Raw genomic sequence first — 19,145 nt, forward strand, 5'->3', positions numbered from 1 at the left:
TTAAATATTTGTCATATTTCTTATTTTTGCCTTCTTTTTCTTACTTCTTACGTTATATAATTTAGACACGCCTCCTTTTTATTATGCTTTGACGAGGGCGCGATATAATCATCTATTGGTTCGACAACGCCCCGCCCCCAGGAAGTGAAACAGACGCGGGAGAAGAAACGCGCGTGCTTCGTGTTGTTACGTCTGTAATCGCAAAGTTGCATGCTTTTTTAATTTATAATTTTATAAACATTTAATCGAACTAAACTTTATCGGAACCATGTGCATAACGGTTTGTTTTTATATTTAGTATAGGTTTTGAGAGCAAAGTTATGCAGTGATTACGTGACTCTTCACGTCGTTTATAAATAAAGTTAACTTGTAGATCCGTTGCCATGAGCAGGTTGAGATCTGCTATGCAGAGGGGGAAAAGTGTGGTTTTGGAGAATACCGAGGTGATAAAGTCCAGCAATACAAAGAAATCAAAAGCTACCGTTAAAGAAGGTGAGTAGGCTAGTAGTCTTTCTGCTCAGCATGTATGTATGTTTGCTTGCTTGTGCTAAAATGACTTTTTTCATCCAGAGGAACCATCTGTATTAGAATCATCATCATATCACTTTTTCAATGATCCATCTGAAATTTCTGCATACCGATCACAACTATTACACTGGTATGATCACAACAAACGAGACCTACCCTGGAGGACAGTGGTAAATACATTCAGACTAACGTTAGTTTATTGTAATACTTTTACATGTTTAACAAAATCTCTCTTATTTGTATTTGTTTTTTGATCTTATCATAAATACAGGCTATGACAGAACCAGATGTTAATATCAGGACATATGCAGGTATGAAACCGTTGTAATGTCATTGCAATCCAATTATTATAATTTTTTTATCTGACTTTATTGTGTTATACAAACTTTGCAGTGTGGGTCTCAGAAATCATGTTACAACAGACACAAGTTGCCACTGTGATAGACTACTATAACAGGTGGATGAAGGTAAGCAAGGACTTTTGGCGTGATACTACAGTAGGTTCGGGCTGCCAAAATTTTTAATGATCTTCTGTCTTTGTTTGTAGAGATGGCCGACAGTGGAAAAACTTGCTGCAGCTACGTTGGAGGTAATAGTGGCATTCATATACAAATAACAAACACAGCTCAAAAATGATGGAAGGTATCATATTAATTTTTATGTTTTATTATGGTATTTGTTTCTCCCAACAGGAAGTAAACCAAATGTGGGCGGGTCTTGGATATTACTCTCGGGGCCGTAGGCTTCATGAAGGAGCTAAAAAAGTAGGTAAACACACAATAGTTTTTTTCTAGATAATTTTAGATAAATAACAGAACAGTCCAGATTAAATGTGTTATCCATGTTTTTGGCATGATTTCCTCACAACAGGTAGTATCAGAGCTGGATGGACAGATGCCGAGGACCACAGAGGGACTTTTAAAACTTCTGCCTGGGGTGGGACGTTACACAGCAGGGGCAATTGGCTCTATAGCACTTGGACAGGTAACTTTATCCATAGATATGTATAAAGGCTAGATGTCTTACAGCCGAGTCTCTAACGTCATCGCCTGGCGGCCATCTTACCTCAAACAGCTCGCTCACCCGTAGCATTGTGTTTACTGGTGCAGGTACTTTTAAATGACCATAACTTGCTCAATTTTCTACCGATTTTCAAACGGTTTGGTTTCTTACAAACTATTGGCTATAATTCTGAATGCTTTAACATGATTCATGAAAATTATTCATTAAGTATGTAGCGTCATAGGTACATGTCTGACGTTTATAGCAAACCAAACCGTTCGAAAATCGGTATAAAATTGAGCAAGTTATGGTCATTTAAAAGTACATGCTCCATTAAAGGCGGAGTCCACGATGTTTGAAAAACGCGTTGGAAAAGGAGACGGGCCGACTACCAAAACACACTTATAGCCAATCAAATCAAATCAAATGCCGGGTTGCGTATGTGTGGGGCGGGTCTATCAACAGAAGGTCCAGATTCTATTGGGGTAGGGGCGTGTTTGTTTAGGTGATTTCAAATATCAACAATGCTTTCAAACATCATGGACTCCGCCTTTAAACACAATGCTACAAGTGAGCGAGTGCCCTGTGGTAAGATGGCCGCCATATGCGGACCTTCCACTCAATTGGCCAGCAGCTCGGGCGAGACATCTAGCCTTTATACATATCTATGACTTTATCACTGTATGTATTCACACACTTTTTACAAAACCTTTGTCAATGATAAAGATATTGTTAGTTGGTCATTTATTTGACATAATAGTGTTGTTTGTTGTTGTCCAGGTCACAGGTGCAGTTGATGGGAATGTCATTCGAGTTCTGTGCCGTGTTCGGGCCATAGGAGCAGAGAGCACCGGTCCTTCTGTGACAGAGGCCTTGTGGTACTGAACGATCCATCACTGATGGATGTGATTTACTTTTAAAGGGGTCATAGCGTGAAAATAAGATGTTTTTCATGTTTAAAGGGATAGTTCGGCCAAAAACGATGTTGGACCCATGATTTGCTCACCCCCAGGCTGTCCGAGTTGCGTGTGTCCATCGTTTTTCGGACGAACACATTTTCGGATATTTTGGAAAGTGTTTTGGATCTTTCTGTTGAGTGGATGTGGTGTTGCGGGGTCCAGCCGTGGTCCACGACTTTCAAGTCCAAAAAAAGTGCGTCCATCCTTCACAAATTAAATCCAAATGGCTCCAGGATGATAAACAAAGGTCTTCTGAGGGTAATCCGTGCGGTGTTGTTGTAGAAATATCCATATTTAAAATTTTATTAACGTAATTAACTACCTTCCGGTAGCGCCGCCATCTTAGTATCATCCGCATTCAGGATGAGCGCATACGCAGCGTACAGAGGTTTCTCTGCTGCTGCTCTGTCCCCCCGCTCTCCGAATTTGTCATACGTCACTAAGAAAAGTGCGTACACTACGCTAATACTCTCTCCTGAGTCTAAGATGGCGGCGCTACCAAAAGGTAGTTAATTACGTTAATAAAATTTTAAATATGGATATTTCTACAAAAACACCGCACGGATTACCCTCAGAAGACCTTTGTTTATCATCCTGGAGCCGTTTGGATTTAATTTGTGAAGGATGGACGCACTTTTTTTGGACTTGAAGGTCGTGGGCTATGGCTGGACCCCGTAACATTACATTTATTCAACTGAAAGATCTAAAATATTTTCTAAAATATCCGAAAATGTGTTTGTCTGAAAAACGATGGACATATGCTACTCGGACAGCTTGGGGGTGAGTAAATCATGGGTTTAATATCGTTTTTGGCCGAACTATCCCTTTAAGTGCTATAATTGGTTCACCAGTGCTTGTATCAACCTAGAAAAAGATCAACCCATTAACTTGGTGGTTTTAGTAAACCATTCTCTGCAAGCATGTGAAAAAATAGGTCATCCCCCTGTGATGTCAGAAGGGGATGATATAGCCCCTCAATCTGCATTATCCAACCACGGCACTGCCATTTAGTGCAGAGATCAACTCATTTGCATTTTAAAGGACACACCCAAAAACAGCACATTTTTGCTCACACCTACAAAGTGAAAATTTTAACATGATATAATAAATTATCTATATGGTATTTTGAGCTAAAACTTCACATACGTACTCTGGAGACACCAAGGATTTATTTTACATCTTAAAAAAGTCTTGTGAAATGTCCTCTTTTTAAGTAACCTGTCCTAAATTATATTTATAATTTTGTTTTTTGGTCTATAATAGGAAAATTGCAGACACACTTGTGGACCTAGAGAGACCTGGGGATTTTAATCAAGCCATGATGGAACTAGGGGCTAAAGTTTGCACCCCGAAATCTCCGCTTTGCAGCCAGTGTCCCATTCAGACCAACTGCCATGCCTTTAGAAAGGTAATCCAGAGCGGCTTTTGACATTTTCCTTTCTTTTTAAACAGAACTGAATGCTGTTAAAATAAATGCCTTTGTGTAGGTGAGCATTAAACAAGAGAAGGACTCCAAAACACTTCAAAAACTCACGTCAAAACTCAACACCTCAGTTCCTGACATAGAAAATTGTTGTAAGTTCCCTTTGTTGAACACACAATTTTCTTGCAAGTATGTCCCACGTTTGCTCATGCATCATATGTTAAATCATCTTCTGTCTTTTAATGAATTTACCGACAGTGACTGCTGGCAGTTGTAATTTGTGTCTGTCTGAGGACTGGGACTCCCAACTGGGGGTGCAGAATTATCCAAGAAAGCCTGTCAAAAAGCCTTCACGTGTGGAGAAAACTTTAACCTGTATAGTACAACGTCAGAAAGGAGAAGAGACTGAATATCTGCTCACTCAAAGACCAAGCAAAGGTAAGACACATGCAGAATAGCAATGAATTTCTCTTAACGTTGCTTGTTTATCAAAAATTAGTTTGCTTTTAATGCATAATACTGAGTGTGTGTCTTGCTCATTTGCAGGACTCTTGGCAGGCATGTGGGAGCTACCCAGCATGATCTTGGACGCCGAACTCTCTGAAAACAAACAAAGAGGTTTGTTATGTACCATGATGCAAAGATTTTTGGAAACATCACTAGACAGAGACTCGTTTCAGTTTGTTGGAGAGGTGAGTACTTTTGGGTTCAATATTTGGAAACAAACATTTAGTGTATCTTTAAAATCCTTGCTTACGCAACAAACTTATTAGGATGCAGTTTTATATTTCTGGTTATAATTTGTAATTCATGCTCTCTTTTAGGTGGTTCATATTTTTTCCCACATCCATCAGACCTATATTGTGTTTTCCGTGTGTGTATCCGACTGCTCGGAGAGAGAACAGGAGCAGAAAACATGCTGGCTCACTAAATCCGACCTGCAGGGGGCAGCAGTATCCACTGGGCTTAAAAAGGTGTGTTACAACTTAAAGTTTGTAAAATGTAAAAAATGTTTCAGAGTTATGTATTAGAGTAAGTCTAGATTGATGTAGTTGTGCATAGCTAAGAATGATAGGTCAGTGTATTTTTTAAATTATTTTTTTAGGTTTAAGACCTTGATAAATTTATTCATTTGGCAGATGCTTTTATCCAAAGCGACATACAGTGCATTACAATAAAAATTTTATATACTATTTTTTTTTTTTTATCAGTACTTGTGTTCTGCACCTTTTGTGACGGAAACGCTATGCTCTACCACTGAGCTATACAGGAACAATACTGTACCGTCATTAGCCTCTTTCACACAGTAATTACCATGAATTTACCAGAATGAGTTTACCAGTAAATACAAAAATGTGCTGTTCACACACGCAGTGACGTTCCATCTCTTTACCAATAAGATATCATTCACACACATCATTCAGTATCAAAATACCGGTAAATCCTTAGAAAAAGCGGAATTTGGGGACGCACAGCGAGCTCAGTGTTGTATTTGTAAGCAATGGCGGGTTATGACTTCATATCCAGGGTCTGTATTTTGTTGTTTTCATATCTGTGGCAAACGCTGACTAAGTTGCTCGTGATCAAACAACATTGCATAGGGCGGCGTCAAACGAAACCTGCGTCTTTAACAAACAGTACTGTTTGCACATTAGGCTTCACAAAGGGTGTGCTAAGGATGTTGGCAATTCGGCAAATAGATGGTAAGCTGTTATAAACAACTTTGGTGAAGAAATGTGGATGCTAACTTCAGGTTTGCTCGACTTTTAAGCAGCGTGTGTGTGGAAAGTCTGTAAACAGTGTGGGCGTAAATGTGTCATCTGTATCAAAACGTTATGATTTGCCAGAAGCTGTCAGCACTGTCTGACGTCGTCCATTCTAAATGCTTGTAATCTATATTTTTTGTACACACATGGCGCTTACCGGTAAGCTACTGGTAATCTTACAACCTCTCTTACTGGTAAATTCGCAGCGCTGATCTGTTGACACATGACCTGTTAACTGCAATTTATGAATAAATTAGCAGTAAAGACTGTATGTGTGAAAGGGACTATAGGTATTATTTATCTATGTAATGATTTTGTTTGTTTACTTACACAGATTATGAAGCTCTATGAATCCTCAACCAAAGTAAATAGCAGGGTAAGTTGAATATGTTGCTAAAGTGAGCTGTTTTTAGGAATTTTTGGATTATTTTCATATTGTATCTTATTGAAGTTTTGCTGTTTTTGTTCTTTCTTGACATTTTTCACTGTCTTTAAGGATATAAAGAGAAAACTCACCCCTGGGAAAGAGAAACAGTCTAACAAAATAAAAAAGTTTAAGGATGGTGCTATTAATGGAGGACCCAAACAACTCCGCCTCAGTCAATTTTTCTCTACCTCAAAGACAGAAGCCAAAATTGATACCCAAAACACTTGACTAAAACTAGTTTATGTATTAAGTTCTTGTGGCGTTACATTTTATTTTTATATGTGGTCATGATGTATATTTAATATAGTGTGTTAGAATCCGTTTTTTTTTATAATATGGTTAATTCATTTTTTTTTATTCAAACTTTATGTAAACATTGTTTTTTAGTTGTTGTTGTTGTTTATCATTATTATAAACAATAACGTATATATTTTTTTAAATTCACACATTATGTAAACATTGGTTTTTAATTGTTGTTTATTATAATTATTATAAACAATAACGTTTGGCCATAAATAAAAAACAGTTACATAACCCTGACAGGAACATTACATTATAGCAGACCTCTACAACACACTGCTTATCAAAATAAAAGTCTGTTGATTTTAAATTAAAGAAATGTCCTTATTTATTCAACCAATAAATACCTTTACATCATATAAAGTGTGAATAAATTCACCCTATCACCTAATTGTTTTATTTCCCAAATGTTTTTATGTAAACTACAATAGGGGGACTTTTAACTGCGATCTGAGAATTGAAAACTTGGGTGCCGCCCTAATGAAGTTCCTTTAACTGTTTTGTTTAAAACTACACAGCTGATGACAACCTGATACAAAGGTTATTTCAGTCCAAGCTCAAAGTCCACGATACAGAAATAAATCGACTCTATTGATTCAAATACTTCCAGACGAGTGCGATACATTTTTTGCATTTTATCTCCGGTAAGTTATACAGATGTTCGCAGCTGTGTGCAATATTGTAAAAAATTTAACTTTACTCTTAAAAATCTACACATGATCAAACGAATGACAACTTGTCATTTTCATTTGCAATAAAGTTTACGCATTTGAAATATTTCAATACTGACGCAACCAAAATAAGTTACTTCCGTAATTGAATCTTATAGTGTAAGTTACAAATATCTATTTTTTTATGTATCACTGAATCTATAGCGAAGTGTTAAATGGATTCAGCATGGAAGAGGGTGCAACACGCGAATCGTTGGATTTTGGAGAATGGGGGTTTGTTTCATTTATTCATTTGCATGCAACAGTTAGGATGTGTTATATATATATGCTAATTTACTTCCTGTCATATGTTTCTTTAGATAAACGGACAGATCCATGGCTTTTAGTCTACTCTCCTGTACCAGTCATTTGTATATTTGCCTGCTATCTTGGTGTTGTTTGGATCGGACCCAAACTTATGAAAAACAGGGAACCAGTGAACCTAAAGGCAGTGCTTATTGTGTACAATTTTTCTATGGTTGCTTTGTCTGTTTATATGTTTCGTGAGGTAAATCCTTCAATATAGTTACACTATGACAGATTAATGATTATGCATTACTATTTATATATCATGGTTGTTATTATCTGTTAAACATTAAAGAACCATTGATTTATCATCACTATTTTCCATGCATTTCTGCCCTATATAGTTCTTGGTCACATCTTGGCTGGCAAACTACAGTTACCTGTGTCAGCCTGTGGACTACAGTCTCAGTCCATTAGGAATGAGGGTAAAGATCTCCTCATCTGAACAACAGATCATTCAATTCTGTTCTCCTCCTATAGTGTTCAATTGTGCATTAATAATAATCAAACAATACTAAACCTTAACATCTCTCCCATTCTTTAGATGGCAAGTGTATGCTGGTGGTTTTTCTTCTCTAAAGTCATTGAACTTACTGACACGGTAAACCCCACATATTGCACACGTTATTTTAAGATGTACACTGTAGACTAAAAATTAAAAGGTGTCTGTTAATGCTAGGTGTTTTTCATCTTAAGAAAAAAGAACAACCAGCTCACATTTCTACATGTGTATCATCATGGGACGATGATCTTCAACTGGTGGGCAGGAGTTAAATATCTGGCTGGAGGTCAATGTATGTCAAACACATACGGGAGTAAAATGCAAATAAATAAAAAGCTTTACAGAACAAGAATCATGCTGACTTATGTTTTATCTATATGCACTTTCATAGTTATTTAATCTGATCTTTGTTTTTTTTTGTCTGTTCCTTTAGCATTTTTCATCGGCCTGCTGAACACTTTTGTTCATATTATAATGTATTCTTACTATGGCCTTGCTGCCCTTGGACCTCACATGCAGAAATATTTGTGGTGGAAGCGCTACCTTACCTCACTGCAGCTGGTAAATTTATTTACATGCATGGTGATCATTTGGTCATTGATAGCACAGCTTTTCTGATTTAAATCTGAGATTACTTATTGAACAATACGCTGCATTGTAAAGTTAGTGAGTTTATAGATTGTTAAACTTTAACTAGTAGATTTTAAACATTCACCATGTTTATACTGTTACTCTGTGTTATAGAAAAACCTGTTTGCATTGATTTTGTTATGTTGTCGTTACAGGTCCAGTTTGTCTTTCTGACTGTTCACACCGGCTACAACCTTTTTGCTGAATGTGACTTCCCTGACTCTATGAACGCATTTGTGTTTGCATACTGCATTAGCCTCATCATGCTTTTTAGCAACTTTTATTATCAAAGCTACATAACCAGGAAAACCAAAAAGTCTTAACCCTCACTGTCAGTCTAAGTGCTGAAGCACCAAGAGAGAAATACCACTGGATTTTCAATCTTGTCTTAGCTTGAAATGACTGTATCATCAGGGGCCATATTACTGATATAAAATTAATGATATTCAAACTCAAACATGTATGCATTGTAGAGTTAGGACTTTTTGTAATAGGATTTTAGGACTTAGAGGCCAGTGATACAACTGTTACTGTAAAGATGACTGAACTGCTGAAAAACAAAAAAACTAAATATACTAGCATCATTCCCATGCTGGTTTAGCTGGTGGTCACCAGCATACCAGCACCAAAACACAACATATGCTGTTTATTTTTTTCAACAGTGTGAACTAATACAAATGTAGACCTTTGGATGTGTTAACAGCTTATTATCGACCTAAAGGACTTGAAGTTGTAAATTAAATGATAATTCCATTTTTTTTACTTAAATGTCTTAAATGTATAAATGTTTTAATTACCATTGCCTAATTTTGGTATGTACGTTTATGTTTTAAAACACTGACGGTAAGAATTCCACTAGATGGCAGTAGTTCTCGCGATACAAAGGCGTATGACATCAAAGTACCGCGAGAGCGTTTCGAAAGAAACCCATACAGACGTTTTGTATTTATTTAAGTATCAAAACCATACTTTTAGACTCTGATTGTTAGACATTTATTTTGATGTGAAACATTAACAAAACATTCACAGATGACTTATCTATGTTTGCATGAACAAAAAAAATGGTCAAATAATTTGTTAATAAATAAATATTTAGTTTTTTTGCTGTATGGATTTTTCCAGTTTTTACAGACATTATGCAAATTGTGTATTTTTTTGGAACAAACCTAAATTTAAAATCTGGATGTTAAAAAGGCTTTTGTTTTCTCACAGGATGTACTTGCACTGCAAAAAATTATTTTCGAGAAAAACATTTCTAGTATTTTTGTCTTGTTTTCAGTAAAAATATCTAAAAAATTCTTAAATTAAAATGCTTTTTCTTGATGAGCAAAACGACCCAAGAAAATAAGTCTAGTTTTTAGACCAAAAAATATAAAATTTAAGTGATTTTGTGCATAAAACAAGCAAAAAATCTGCTAATGGGGAAAGCAAATTTTTCTTCAATTTAGTGTTTAAGAAAAATATTCTTTTTTTTTGCTTACCCCATTGGCAGATTTTTTTTTGCTTGTTTTATGCACAAAATCACTTAAATTTGATATTTTTGGTCTAAAAACTACACTTATTTTCTTGGGTCGTTTTGCTTGAAAATCATTTTTTGCACTGTGTAAGACCAGGATCATTGATGTTGTGTATAATGCCTGCTTATGAGAACCAAGACCCAGGTAAAAAACAGCATACTTCTGATAGACCGCACACGCTATGAGGCCACTTTACCATTCATCTGGGCTGCAAGAAAGGGGCTAAACTGGAAGGCTTTTATTTCACAGCTCAAAACATTAAGAAATCGGTGAAGGATATTGATAGAGATTCAATACAAGGCCACCTGAGAACTTCTGTCCAACTTGAAAGTGGTTCTGTGAAAAATCTTGTTGAAACTTTTAACTGCCTAAAATGAAATGGAACACAATTCTGTATCTTGTTACCTTAATAATTTTTATGCATCATCTCTCAGATCCCAGAATAGGAAGAGATCTTGAAATAAAAGGTCAAAGGAGATTCGGAAGAAGATTGATGAGCGCCGGAAGATGAGCAAGATTAGGATTTTGCTGGAGGATCAGTTTGGGAAAGCTTCTTGGTGAATTTAAAGATTCACCAGAATCCATTTAAGATGTTTTTAGACATTCACAGCCATTTCCATGTCCTTAAACTGATCCTTGGCAAAAGATGATGTTGTGAACTGACACCCGAGTATTTCTTTTTTCCTTTGTACAAAACCAGTTAGATAAGTTTCAGCCACTGAAAAATCACTGGCAGACCCACATGTAATGTGCACTTCAGCTAGACATTTCTGTGTTTCTAAATAGTGTTGTCATGTTACCAAAAGTTCAGTAGTCAGGAGTAGTGCCAATGGCAGTAAAAATTCATGGTTCTCTGTATCAATTTCGGTACCAAATCAGAACACAAAAACATGCTAATTAAACAACACACTGTATTTGATTAATAAAGTTAAATATCATTAACAAATAATAATAAAAGCATTACAATTCTGTATTTTGTATGACTTGGTACTAAAGGCATTGTACTTTTGACCACAAGGTTCTGCATATCCCTCACATTATTTAAACCCTCTACAAAATTCAGAACCCAATTTTACAAAAAATCACAGAAATATGATCACACGGGCAAAAAAGCAAGTGTAACTGTGATTTTGTCATTGCTTTTCTCAGCCTGTATTACATCCAGGCCTGGCCAGTGTGGCAGAGCAGATGGATACATCTTGGAAAGGAAAGACCTGGAAATGTATCTCCGGAAGATCAGAGCCAGGAAAATAGACTTATGCAAAACCAGTGCTTTACACAAATTATTGTTTATATAGTAAATGTCTAAAGTCAGGGTTCCCACGGGTCCTTGAAAGTTTGTGAATCTGGAGAAAAAAATTCAAGGCCCTGGGAAGTTTTTGAAAATATACATACATAGATATAGGTCATTGAAAGTGCTTGAATCTATTTTATGCAGAAGTTTTCTGGAAAAAATATCCATAGTGTAGGATAATATCATAAAAATTCTAGACTTTTTAAGCACACGTTCTAAACTGTTCACTTTAAATGCTTTTATCTTCTGTATGCGAATGTTGATTCATACCACAATGCTTTTTTGCATAGTTGTGTTTGACACATAAAAACGTCTCAGGTTACGTATGTATGTGTAACTGTTGTTCCCGTAGAAGGGAACGAGACGCTGCGTCTCTCTTGCCATACTTCCTGCATCCCTGTAACACCGTCTCTGGCAATATTTCAGATAGCGATATACTTCCTGGCTCCCGCGTCACCCTGTCTTTGTTGTTAAGCCTCACCATTGGTTGAATTTGATATACACATTCAGACGCACTTACCCCTGGAGGCGTCCCCAAAGTGTTACCGCAGTGATGCAGCATGAGTTCCCTCGAAAGGGAACTGTAACAATGTATCTTAAAGGGAACACGATGTAACCTTGCTCTCAGTTGAAATTTGTCCCCACATTTAGTCCTTGAATTTGAGGGTATTGGACCTTGAAAGTCCTTGAAAGGTCCTTGAATTTGAAGTTAACTAAGGTGTGGGAACCCTGTAAAGTGATTTTGTCACACAGCTAAAGCCCCGCCCACGGCCGCTGACTGACAGTCCGGTTTAGTTTCTGCTCTTAGTAAGTTGGACGGTGTTTGCTATTTTTTCTGTGATTCTCAAATCAAATCCATTTTAACCAAAACATCTCTTTTGGTAAGGGAGTGAAGAGCATTTGCATTTAAAGGTACACACACACACAAAACAGTGCGTTTTTGCTCCCACCCAAATAGGGACCCTTTGGACACACCTGTGACTTAAATTACATATTGTAAAAATTGGCATAATATGTGCCCTTTAAAGGGATAGTTGCTTCCAAATGCTCCTAGAGCCTTGGTTATGTACCTATACTAGCCTTTCAGAGTGCTACTATTATCTCATTTTTTAAATGATATTTAAGAGATACATGCAACATTTTCACATCATTATAGGTGCAGTACAACACAATAAAAAAATAAGTACGAGGTCAGGGTACAGTTTTGGCTATACATAAGAAAAAGTTACACATGGACATCCACCAGAAGGAAATTCCCATTTTGTCCAAAAGAGGGCAGACTATGTCTAACAATGAAAGTTTTATATTGCTTGGGTCATCTGATAATCAATCATATTTTTGGATTTGGTTTAGAAGCTGTATACGAGTTGGTGAACGTATAGAAATCATCTAAAGTCTCAACATTTTCAAAAATGTTGTTCTGCAGTCAGCATTCCAAATGTATTTCTAATTTAACAAACAACATTTATTTCACCAAATAAATGGCGAAAATGAACGCACAAATACAATGAGAGCATTAGACAGCAATGTTCAAGAGTCATTTATTTTTTGAGAGTGAAAGAACGACATAATTATTAATATTAAACAAACTGTACATTTTATACACAAGTTGAAAATTTGGTAGATATTAAAGCCATCAGCCATTACAAAATAAAGAACTCTGTTTATTTGGGATGATGACAACCAAATAACAAAGCAATACAAACATTGCAAACATTCACTGACAAAACACAGCAACACTAAATAATTGTTTCCAACACAACAGCCAACCAAAAACAGAAGGGGGTTCTGAGAGGCAATATGGAAGTCATCAATGATGAATCGTGGTGGTTCTGAAGTTTCTATCAAACTCTTCCAAACTCACAATTAAATCAGAGATGACCAGTTGGGTTTCTTAAGAATACTGATGATTGCAAGAGAGGGAGGGGGGGTCTCACGAGGCCATGGACTTTGAACATACATATATTTCAAAACACGGTTTAAAAAAAGCACAATTTCATAACTCTCACAACTCAACATGCTTCAAAACACAGACCTTTATTATTAAACCTTCACTGTAGTGTATTAGCAGCTTTTAAGGTGGTCAAGGAAACGGGTTATAGTTCAGTCCAGCGAGGTGATTTAACAATACATTATGTATTTCAAACATGAAAAAATTAAACTATGAGAAAAACCAACCCAGTCAGCAGACGACTCTGGGCCGGATCCGCGCCCCAACTCAGCAGCTTTGGTGTGGATCCGGCTCGGAGTTGTCTGTATTTAGGGAACGAACAGTTTGGTGTGAAATAGCAGAATTGTATTGATTGCGGTAACCGGTTCTACGTCTCGGTGTAAACGGACGACGTTTGGCTCAGGCCACGATCGAATCCGCCCACTTGAAAGAACACATTCTCCTCTGTGCCGGGTGAAAACTGGCAACCTGAGCCTATGATGTCCGGCACCAAGCTGAAACCTGCGCATAAAAACAATGAAAGAATACTGCATGTTACGCACTTCTTTGTTAAAAACAAATAGGTGGGTACTACAACTAATGGCTAAGAGATAGTTGAGTCGCCCTGTTGGTAATTATATGCAACTGATGTTCTGAAATGATGCCATGGTGCTGTAATGACTATAATGATGAGTAGTCAAATACTTTCCAAATGAGTACCTGTAGAAGAGGTGCTGGTGGAACAGCTCATGTGGAAGCCATTGTGTGTATTCGTGTTGAAGTTGTGAGACTCTGAAGGTAAATGACTGCCGCTGATAGACTGCTCCATTCTGTAGTTGTCGCCAAAATGGAAACAGCTCTGGAAATTGCCACGGTAATCTGTATGCACACATAGACAAATGGGATATAAGATAACATCGCGATTAATCGCGATTAATCTACAGAATAAAAGTTTTTGTTTAAATCATGCATGTGTATGAACTGTGTATAATAACTTTGTATAAATATTTAAGAAATGTTTACATGTGTATATACATTTGCATATTTATATATAACTAGATGAGGTTAAAGTTTGTGAACAAACTTTATGTTGGCTTGAGAAAGCCTAGTCTGAGAGTAATAGATGGAGCTGCAGTTGGGGCATTTAAGTTAGTTGGGGCAGATGTGTTAGTTGGGGCAGATTGGGGCAGAATGGGGCAGATGGGGCATTTAGGGTAGTTGGGGCATTTGGGGCAGAATTGGATAATTGGGGCAGACGGGGCACTAAGGGCAGATGGGGCATTTAGGGCAGATGGGGCATTTAGGGCAGTTGGGGCAGTTTGGGGCTGTTGTGGCTGTTGGGGCATTTGAGGTATTTTGGTCAGTTGGGGCATTTAGGGAAGAATGGGGTAGATGAGGCATTTAGGGCAGATGGGGCATTTGGGGCAGATGGGGCATTTAGGGCAGTTGGGGCATTTAGGGCAGTTGGGGCATTTAGGGCAGTTGGGGCAGAATGGGGCAGTTGGGGCAGTTGGGGCAGATGGGGCATTTGGGGCAGATGGGGTATTTAGGGCAGTTGGGGCAGAATTGGGTGTTTGGGGCAGATGGGGCATTTAGGGTAGTTGGGTCATTTGGGGCAGAATTGGGTAGTAGGGTGGCAGACTAGGCATTTAGGGCAGTTGGGGCATTAAGAGCAGTTGGGGCATTAAGGGCAGTTGGGGCAGAATGGGGCAGATGAGGCAGTTGGGGCATTTGAGGCATTTAGGGCAGTTGGGGCATTTAGGGCAGTTGGAGCATTTAGGGCAGTTTGGGCAGAATGGGGCAGATGAGGCATTTAGGGCAGATGGGGCATTTAGGGCAGATGGGGCATTTAGGGCAGTTGGGGCATTTAGGGCAGTTGGGGCAGAATGGGTAATTTGGGGCAGAATTGGGTAGTTGGGGCAGACGGGGCATTTGGGGCAGTTGGGGATTTTCGGGCTTTTGGGGCTTTATGGGGTGTTTGGGGCAGATGGGGCATTTAGGGTAGTTGGGGCATTTGGGGCAGAATTGGGTAGTTGGGGCATTTAGGGCAGTTGGGGCATTTAGGGCAGAATGTAATATTGTGTTTGTGTGTGTATATTTGTGGTGTGTGTGTGTGTGTGTGTGTGTGTGTGTGTGTGTGTGTGTGTGTGTGTGTGTGTGTGTGTGTGTGTGCATGTCTGTGTTTTTGTGACAGTATGTTATATATAAGTTTGTGTTTGTAATTGTGTGTCTGTGTGTAGTTGTGTGTCTATGTGTATTTGTGTGTGGTTGTGTGTCTGTGTGTGTGTGCGTGTCTGTGTTTTTGTGACAGTATGTTATATATAATTTTGTGTTTGTGTGTGTAGTTGTGTGTCTGTGTGTAGTTGTGTGTCTGTGTGTAGTTGTGTGTGGTTGTGTGTCTGTGTGGTTGTGTGTGTGTGTGTGTATGTGTGTAGTTGTGTTTGTCTGTGCTATTGAGTGAGTTTTGTGAGACAGAGATAGACTGAGAGAGGTTTAGAGATGATGTAATGTATTTGTATGAATGAGAGTTGACAGTTAGAATTTGAAAATAAACACTCAGCCTAAACATTCTATGAATGTAAGTCTATGGGACTTTTTTGGGATGTTTGATCGGACGGTTTAGGAGAACCGTAAGTCCGATCCCTTAGAAAAGATATAGCACACCTCCTCAGATCAGACTGAAGGTCTGTGCAAAGTTTGGTGGCTGTAGCTTGAAAGCTCTAGGAGGAGTTAGAGTTAGAAATTTTAGTCTCAGAAGAAAAAGAATAACTAGATGAGGTTAAAGTTTGTGAACAAACTTTATGTTGGCTTGAGAAAGCCTAGTCTGAGAGTAATAGATGGAGCTGCAGTTGGGGCAGTTAAGTTAGTTGGGGCAGATGGGTTAGTTGGGACAGAATTGGGCAGTTGGGGCAGAATGGGGCATTTGTGGCAGTGGGGGGATTTAGGGTTGTTGGGGCATTTGGGGTAGATTTGGATAATTGGGGCAGACGGGGCACTTGGGGCAGATGGGGCATTTAGAGCAGTTGGGGCAGAATGGGGCGGATGAGGCAGTTGGGGCATTTGAGGCATTTAGGGCAATTTGGGCAGAATGGGGCATTTAGGGCAGATGGGGCATTTAGGGCAGATGGGGCATTTAGGGCAGATGGGGCATTTAGGGCAGAATGGGGCAGATGAGGCAGTTGGGGCATTTGAGGCATTTAGGGCAGTTTGGGCAGAATAGGGCAGATGGGGCATTTAGGGCAGATGGGGCATTTAGGGCAGTTGGGGCATTTAGGGCAGTTGGGGCATTTGGGGCAGAATGAGGCAGATGAGGCAGTTGGGGCATTTAGGGCAGTTGGGGCATTTAGGGCATTTAGGGCAGTTGGGGCATTTAGGGCAGAATGGGGCAGATGGGGCATTTAGGGCAGATGGGGCATTTAGGGCAGTTGGGGCAGAATGGGGCAGTTGGGCAGAATTGGGTAGTTGGGGCAGACGGGGCATTTGGGGCAGATGGGGCATTTAGGGCAGTTGGGGCAGAATTGGGTGTTTGGGGCAGATGGGGCATTTAGGGTAGTTGGGGCATTTGGGGCAGATGGGGCATTTAGGGCAGATGAGGCATTTGGAGCATAATTGGCCAGTTGGGGCAAATGGGGCAAAATGGGGCGGTTAGGTTATTTGAGGCATTTGGGGCAGAATGGGGCAGATGGGGCATTTAGGGCAGTTGGGACATTTATGTGTGTGTTTGTGTGAGTATGATTGGGTGTGTAATATTGTGTTTGTGTGTGTAATTTTGTGGTTGTGTGTCTGTGTGTGGTTGTGTGTGGTTGTGTGGTTGTGTGTGTGTGTGTGTGTGTGTGTGTGTGTGTGTGCGTGTGTGAGTCTGTGTTTTTGTGGACGTATGTTATATATAATTTTGTGTTTGTGTGTGTAATTGTGTGTCTGTGTGTAGTTGTGTGTGGTTTTGTGTCTGTGTCTGTGTGTGATTGTGATTGTGATTGTGTGTGTGTGTGTGTGTGTGTGTGTGTGTGTGTGTGTGTGTGTGTGTGTGTGTGTGTGTGTGTGTGTGTGTGTGTGTGTTTGTGTGTGTGTGTGTGTGTGTGTGCATGTCTGTGTTTTTGTGACAGTATGTTATATATAATTTTGTGTTTGTGTGTGTAATTGTGTGTCTGTGTGTAGTTGTGTGTCTGTGTGTGGTTGTGTGTCTGTGTGTGATTGTGTGTGTGTGTGTGTGTATGTATGTGTGCATGTCTGTTTTTGTGACAGTTTGTTATATATAATTTTGTGTTTGTGTGTGTAATTGTGTGTCTGTGTGTAGTTGTGTGTCTGTGTGTAGTTGTGTGTGATTGTGTGTCTGTGTGGTTGTGTGTGTGTGTGTGTGTGTGTGTGTGTAGTTTTGTTTGTCTGTGCTATTGAGTGAGTTTTGTGAGACAGAGATAGACTGAGAGAGGTTGAGAGATGATGTAATGTATTTGTATGAGTGAGAGTTGACAGTTAGAATTTGAAAATAAACACTCAGCCTAAACATTCTATGAATGTAAGTCTATGGGACTTTTTTGGGATGTTTGATCGGACGGTTTAGGAGAACCGTAAGTCCGATCCCTTAGAAAAGATATAGCACACCTCCTCAGATCAGACTGAAGGTCTGTGCAAAGTTTGGTGGCTGTAGCTTAAAAGCTCTAGGAGGAGTTAGAGTTAGAAATTTTGGTCTCAGAAGAAAAAGAATAATAATAATAATAATAATAATAATAATAAGTTTAAGTGCAACAACAGTATGTTGGCTTTCTCAAGCCAACATAATAATAATAACTAGATAGGTACATTTCCTGAAGAAAATGTGAGTGGTGCTTGCCGTGGAAAAATTCTGGGGAACATATATGATTATACTCCAAGCCAAAAGTAAAACGATCCAACTCCTGTGTCTCTACGATGTTCTGATGCGGAGATATAAGGCTTTGTTTACTCTGTTGCTAGGGTACTGTATTTGGTTGCTAGGGGGAAAAATTGGCATCCACTAGTGATTACCCTCCGAGTCACAAGTCAAACGGTCCAACCCCCGTGTCTCTACGATGTTCTGATGCGGAGATATAAGGCTTTGTTTACTCTGTTGCTAGGGTACTGTATTTGGTTGCTAGGGAAAAAATTGGCATCCACTAGTGATTACCCTCCGAGTCACGAGTCAAACGGTCCAAACCCCGTGTCTCTACGATGTTCTGATGCAGAGATATAAGGCTTTGTTTACTCTGTTGCTAGGGTACTGTATGTGGTTGCTAGGAAAAAAATTGGCATCCACTAGTGATTACCCTCCGAGTCATGAGTCAAACGGTCCAAACCCCGTGTCTCTACGATGTTCTGATGCGGAGATATAAGGCTTTGTGTACTCTGTTGCTAGGGTACTGTATTTGGTTGCTAGGGGCGTGGCTTGGGAGTGACCAATGATGTGGCCACTGATTACACTCCGAGTCACAAGTAAAACGGTCCAACCCCTGTGTCTCTACGATGTTCTGATGCGGAGATATAAGGCTGTGTTTATTATGTTGCTAGGGTGCTCATTTTGGTTGCTAGGGGCGTGGCTTGGGAGTGGCCAATGATGTGGCCCCTGATTACACTCTGAGTCACAAGTAAAACGGTCCAACCCACGTGTCTCTACGATGTTCTGATGCGGAGATATAAGGCTTTGTTTACTCTGTTGCTAGGGTACTGTATTTGGTTGCTAGGGAAAAAATGGCATCCACTAGTGATTACCCGCCGAGTCACGAGTCAAACGGTCCAACCCCCGTGTCTCTACGATGTTCTGGTGCGGAGATATAAGCCTTTGTTTACTCTGTTGCTAGGGTACTGTATTTGGTTGCTAGGGAAAAATTTGGCATCCCAT

General features: G+C 39.2%; 3 protein-coding genes across 7 annotated transcripts in view; 2 read left to right on the forward strand and 1 right to left on the reverse strand.

Moving 5' to 3' along the window:
- The first annotated feature begins 114 nt into the window (after positions 1-114).
- LOC129413907 (adenine DNA glycosylase) lies at positions 115-6,729 on the forward strand. The gene is made up of 15 exons (XM_073867984.1): positions 115-492; positions 571-698; positions 800-839; positions 922-995; positions 1,076-1,117; positions 1,221-1,292; positions 1,399-1,512; positions 2,311-2,408; positions 3,753-3,897; positions 3,977-4,064; positions 4,171-4,350; positions 4,459-4,604; positions 4,737-4,886; positions 6,013-6,054; positions 6,175-6,729. The coding sequence occupies exons 1-15, from the start codon at positions 384-386 to the stop codon at positions 6,331-6,333; spliced, it is 1,587 nt and encodes a 528-aa protein (XP_073724085.1). The 5' UTR covers positions 115-383; the 3' UTR covers positions 6,334-6,729.
- A 169-nt stretch (positions 6,730-6,898) lies between these two features.
- On the forward strand, positions 6,899-9,662 carry elovl8b (ELOVL fatty acid elongase 8b). Of its 2 annotated transcripts, XM_073867987.1 has the most exons (9): positions 6,899-7,049; positions 7,281-7,349; positions 7,436-7,623; positions 7,766-7,846; positions 7,966-8,022; positions 8,101-8,215; positions 8,357-8,484; positions 8,709-8,893; positions 8,966-9,662. In XM_073867987.1, the coding sequence occupies exons 2-8, from the start codon at positions 7,292-7,294 to the stop codon at positions 8,874-8,876; spliced, it is 795 nt and encodes a 264-aa protein (XP_073724088.1). In that variant the 5' UTR covers positions 6,899-7,049; positions 7,281-7,291; the 3' UTR covers positions 8,877-8,893; positions 8,966-9,662. The 2 variants fall into 2 exon arrangements, with proteins under 2 accessions (XP_073724088.1, XP_055023699.2); XM_055167724.2 differs by having other exon boundaries at positions 6,900-7,049; positions 8,709-9,662.
- Positions 9,663-12,889: 3,227 nt separating this feature from the next.
- The window catches only part of glis1b (GLIS family zinc finger 1b), a 102,697-nt gene continuing 96,441 nt past the window's right edge, over positions 12,890-19,145 (reverse strand). For all 4 annotated transcript variants that reach the window (XM_055167707.2, XM_055167709.2, XM_055167708.2 and 1 more), the window contains 2 exons: positions 14,015-14,173; positions 12,890-13,816 (listed from right to left, as the gene is read on the reverse strand). In XM_055167707.2, coding sequence (XP_055023682.2) covers positions 13,683-13,816; positions 14,015-14,173 — 293 coding nt within the window. In that variant the 3' untranslated portion in view covers positions 12,890-13,682. The remainder of the gene's footprint in view (positions 13,817-14,014; positions 14,174-19,145) is intronic.

This window comes from Misgurnus anguillicaudatus, chromosome 5, assembly GCF_027580225.2.
Source record: "Misgurnus anguillicaudatus chromosome 5, ASM2758022v2, whole genome shotgun sequence".
Lineage (NCBI taxonomy): Eukaryota > Metazoa > Chordata > Actinopteri > Cypriniformes > Cobitidae > Misgurnus > Misgurnus anguillicaudatus.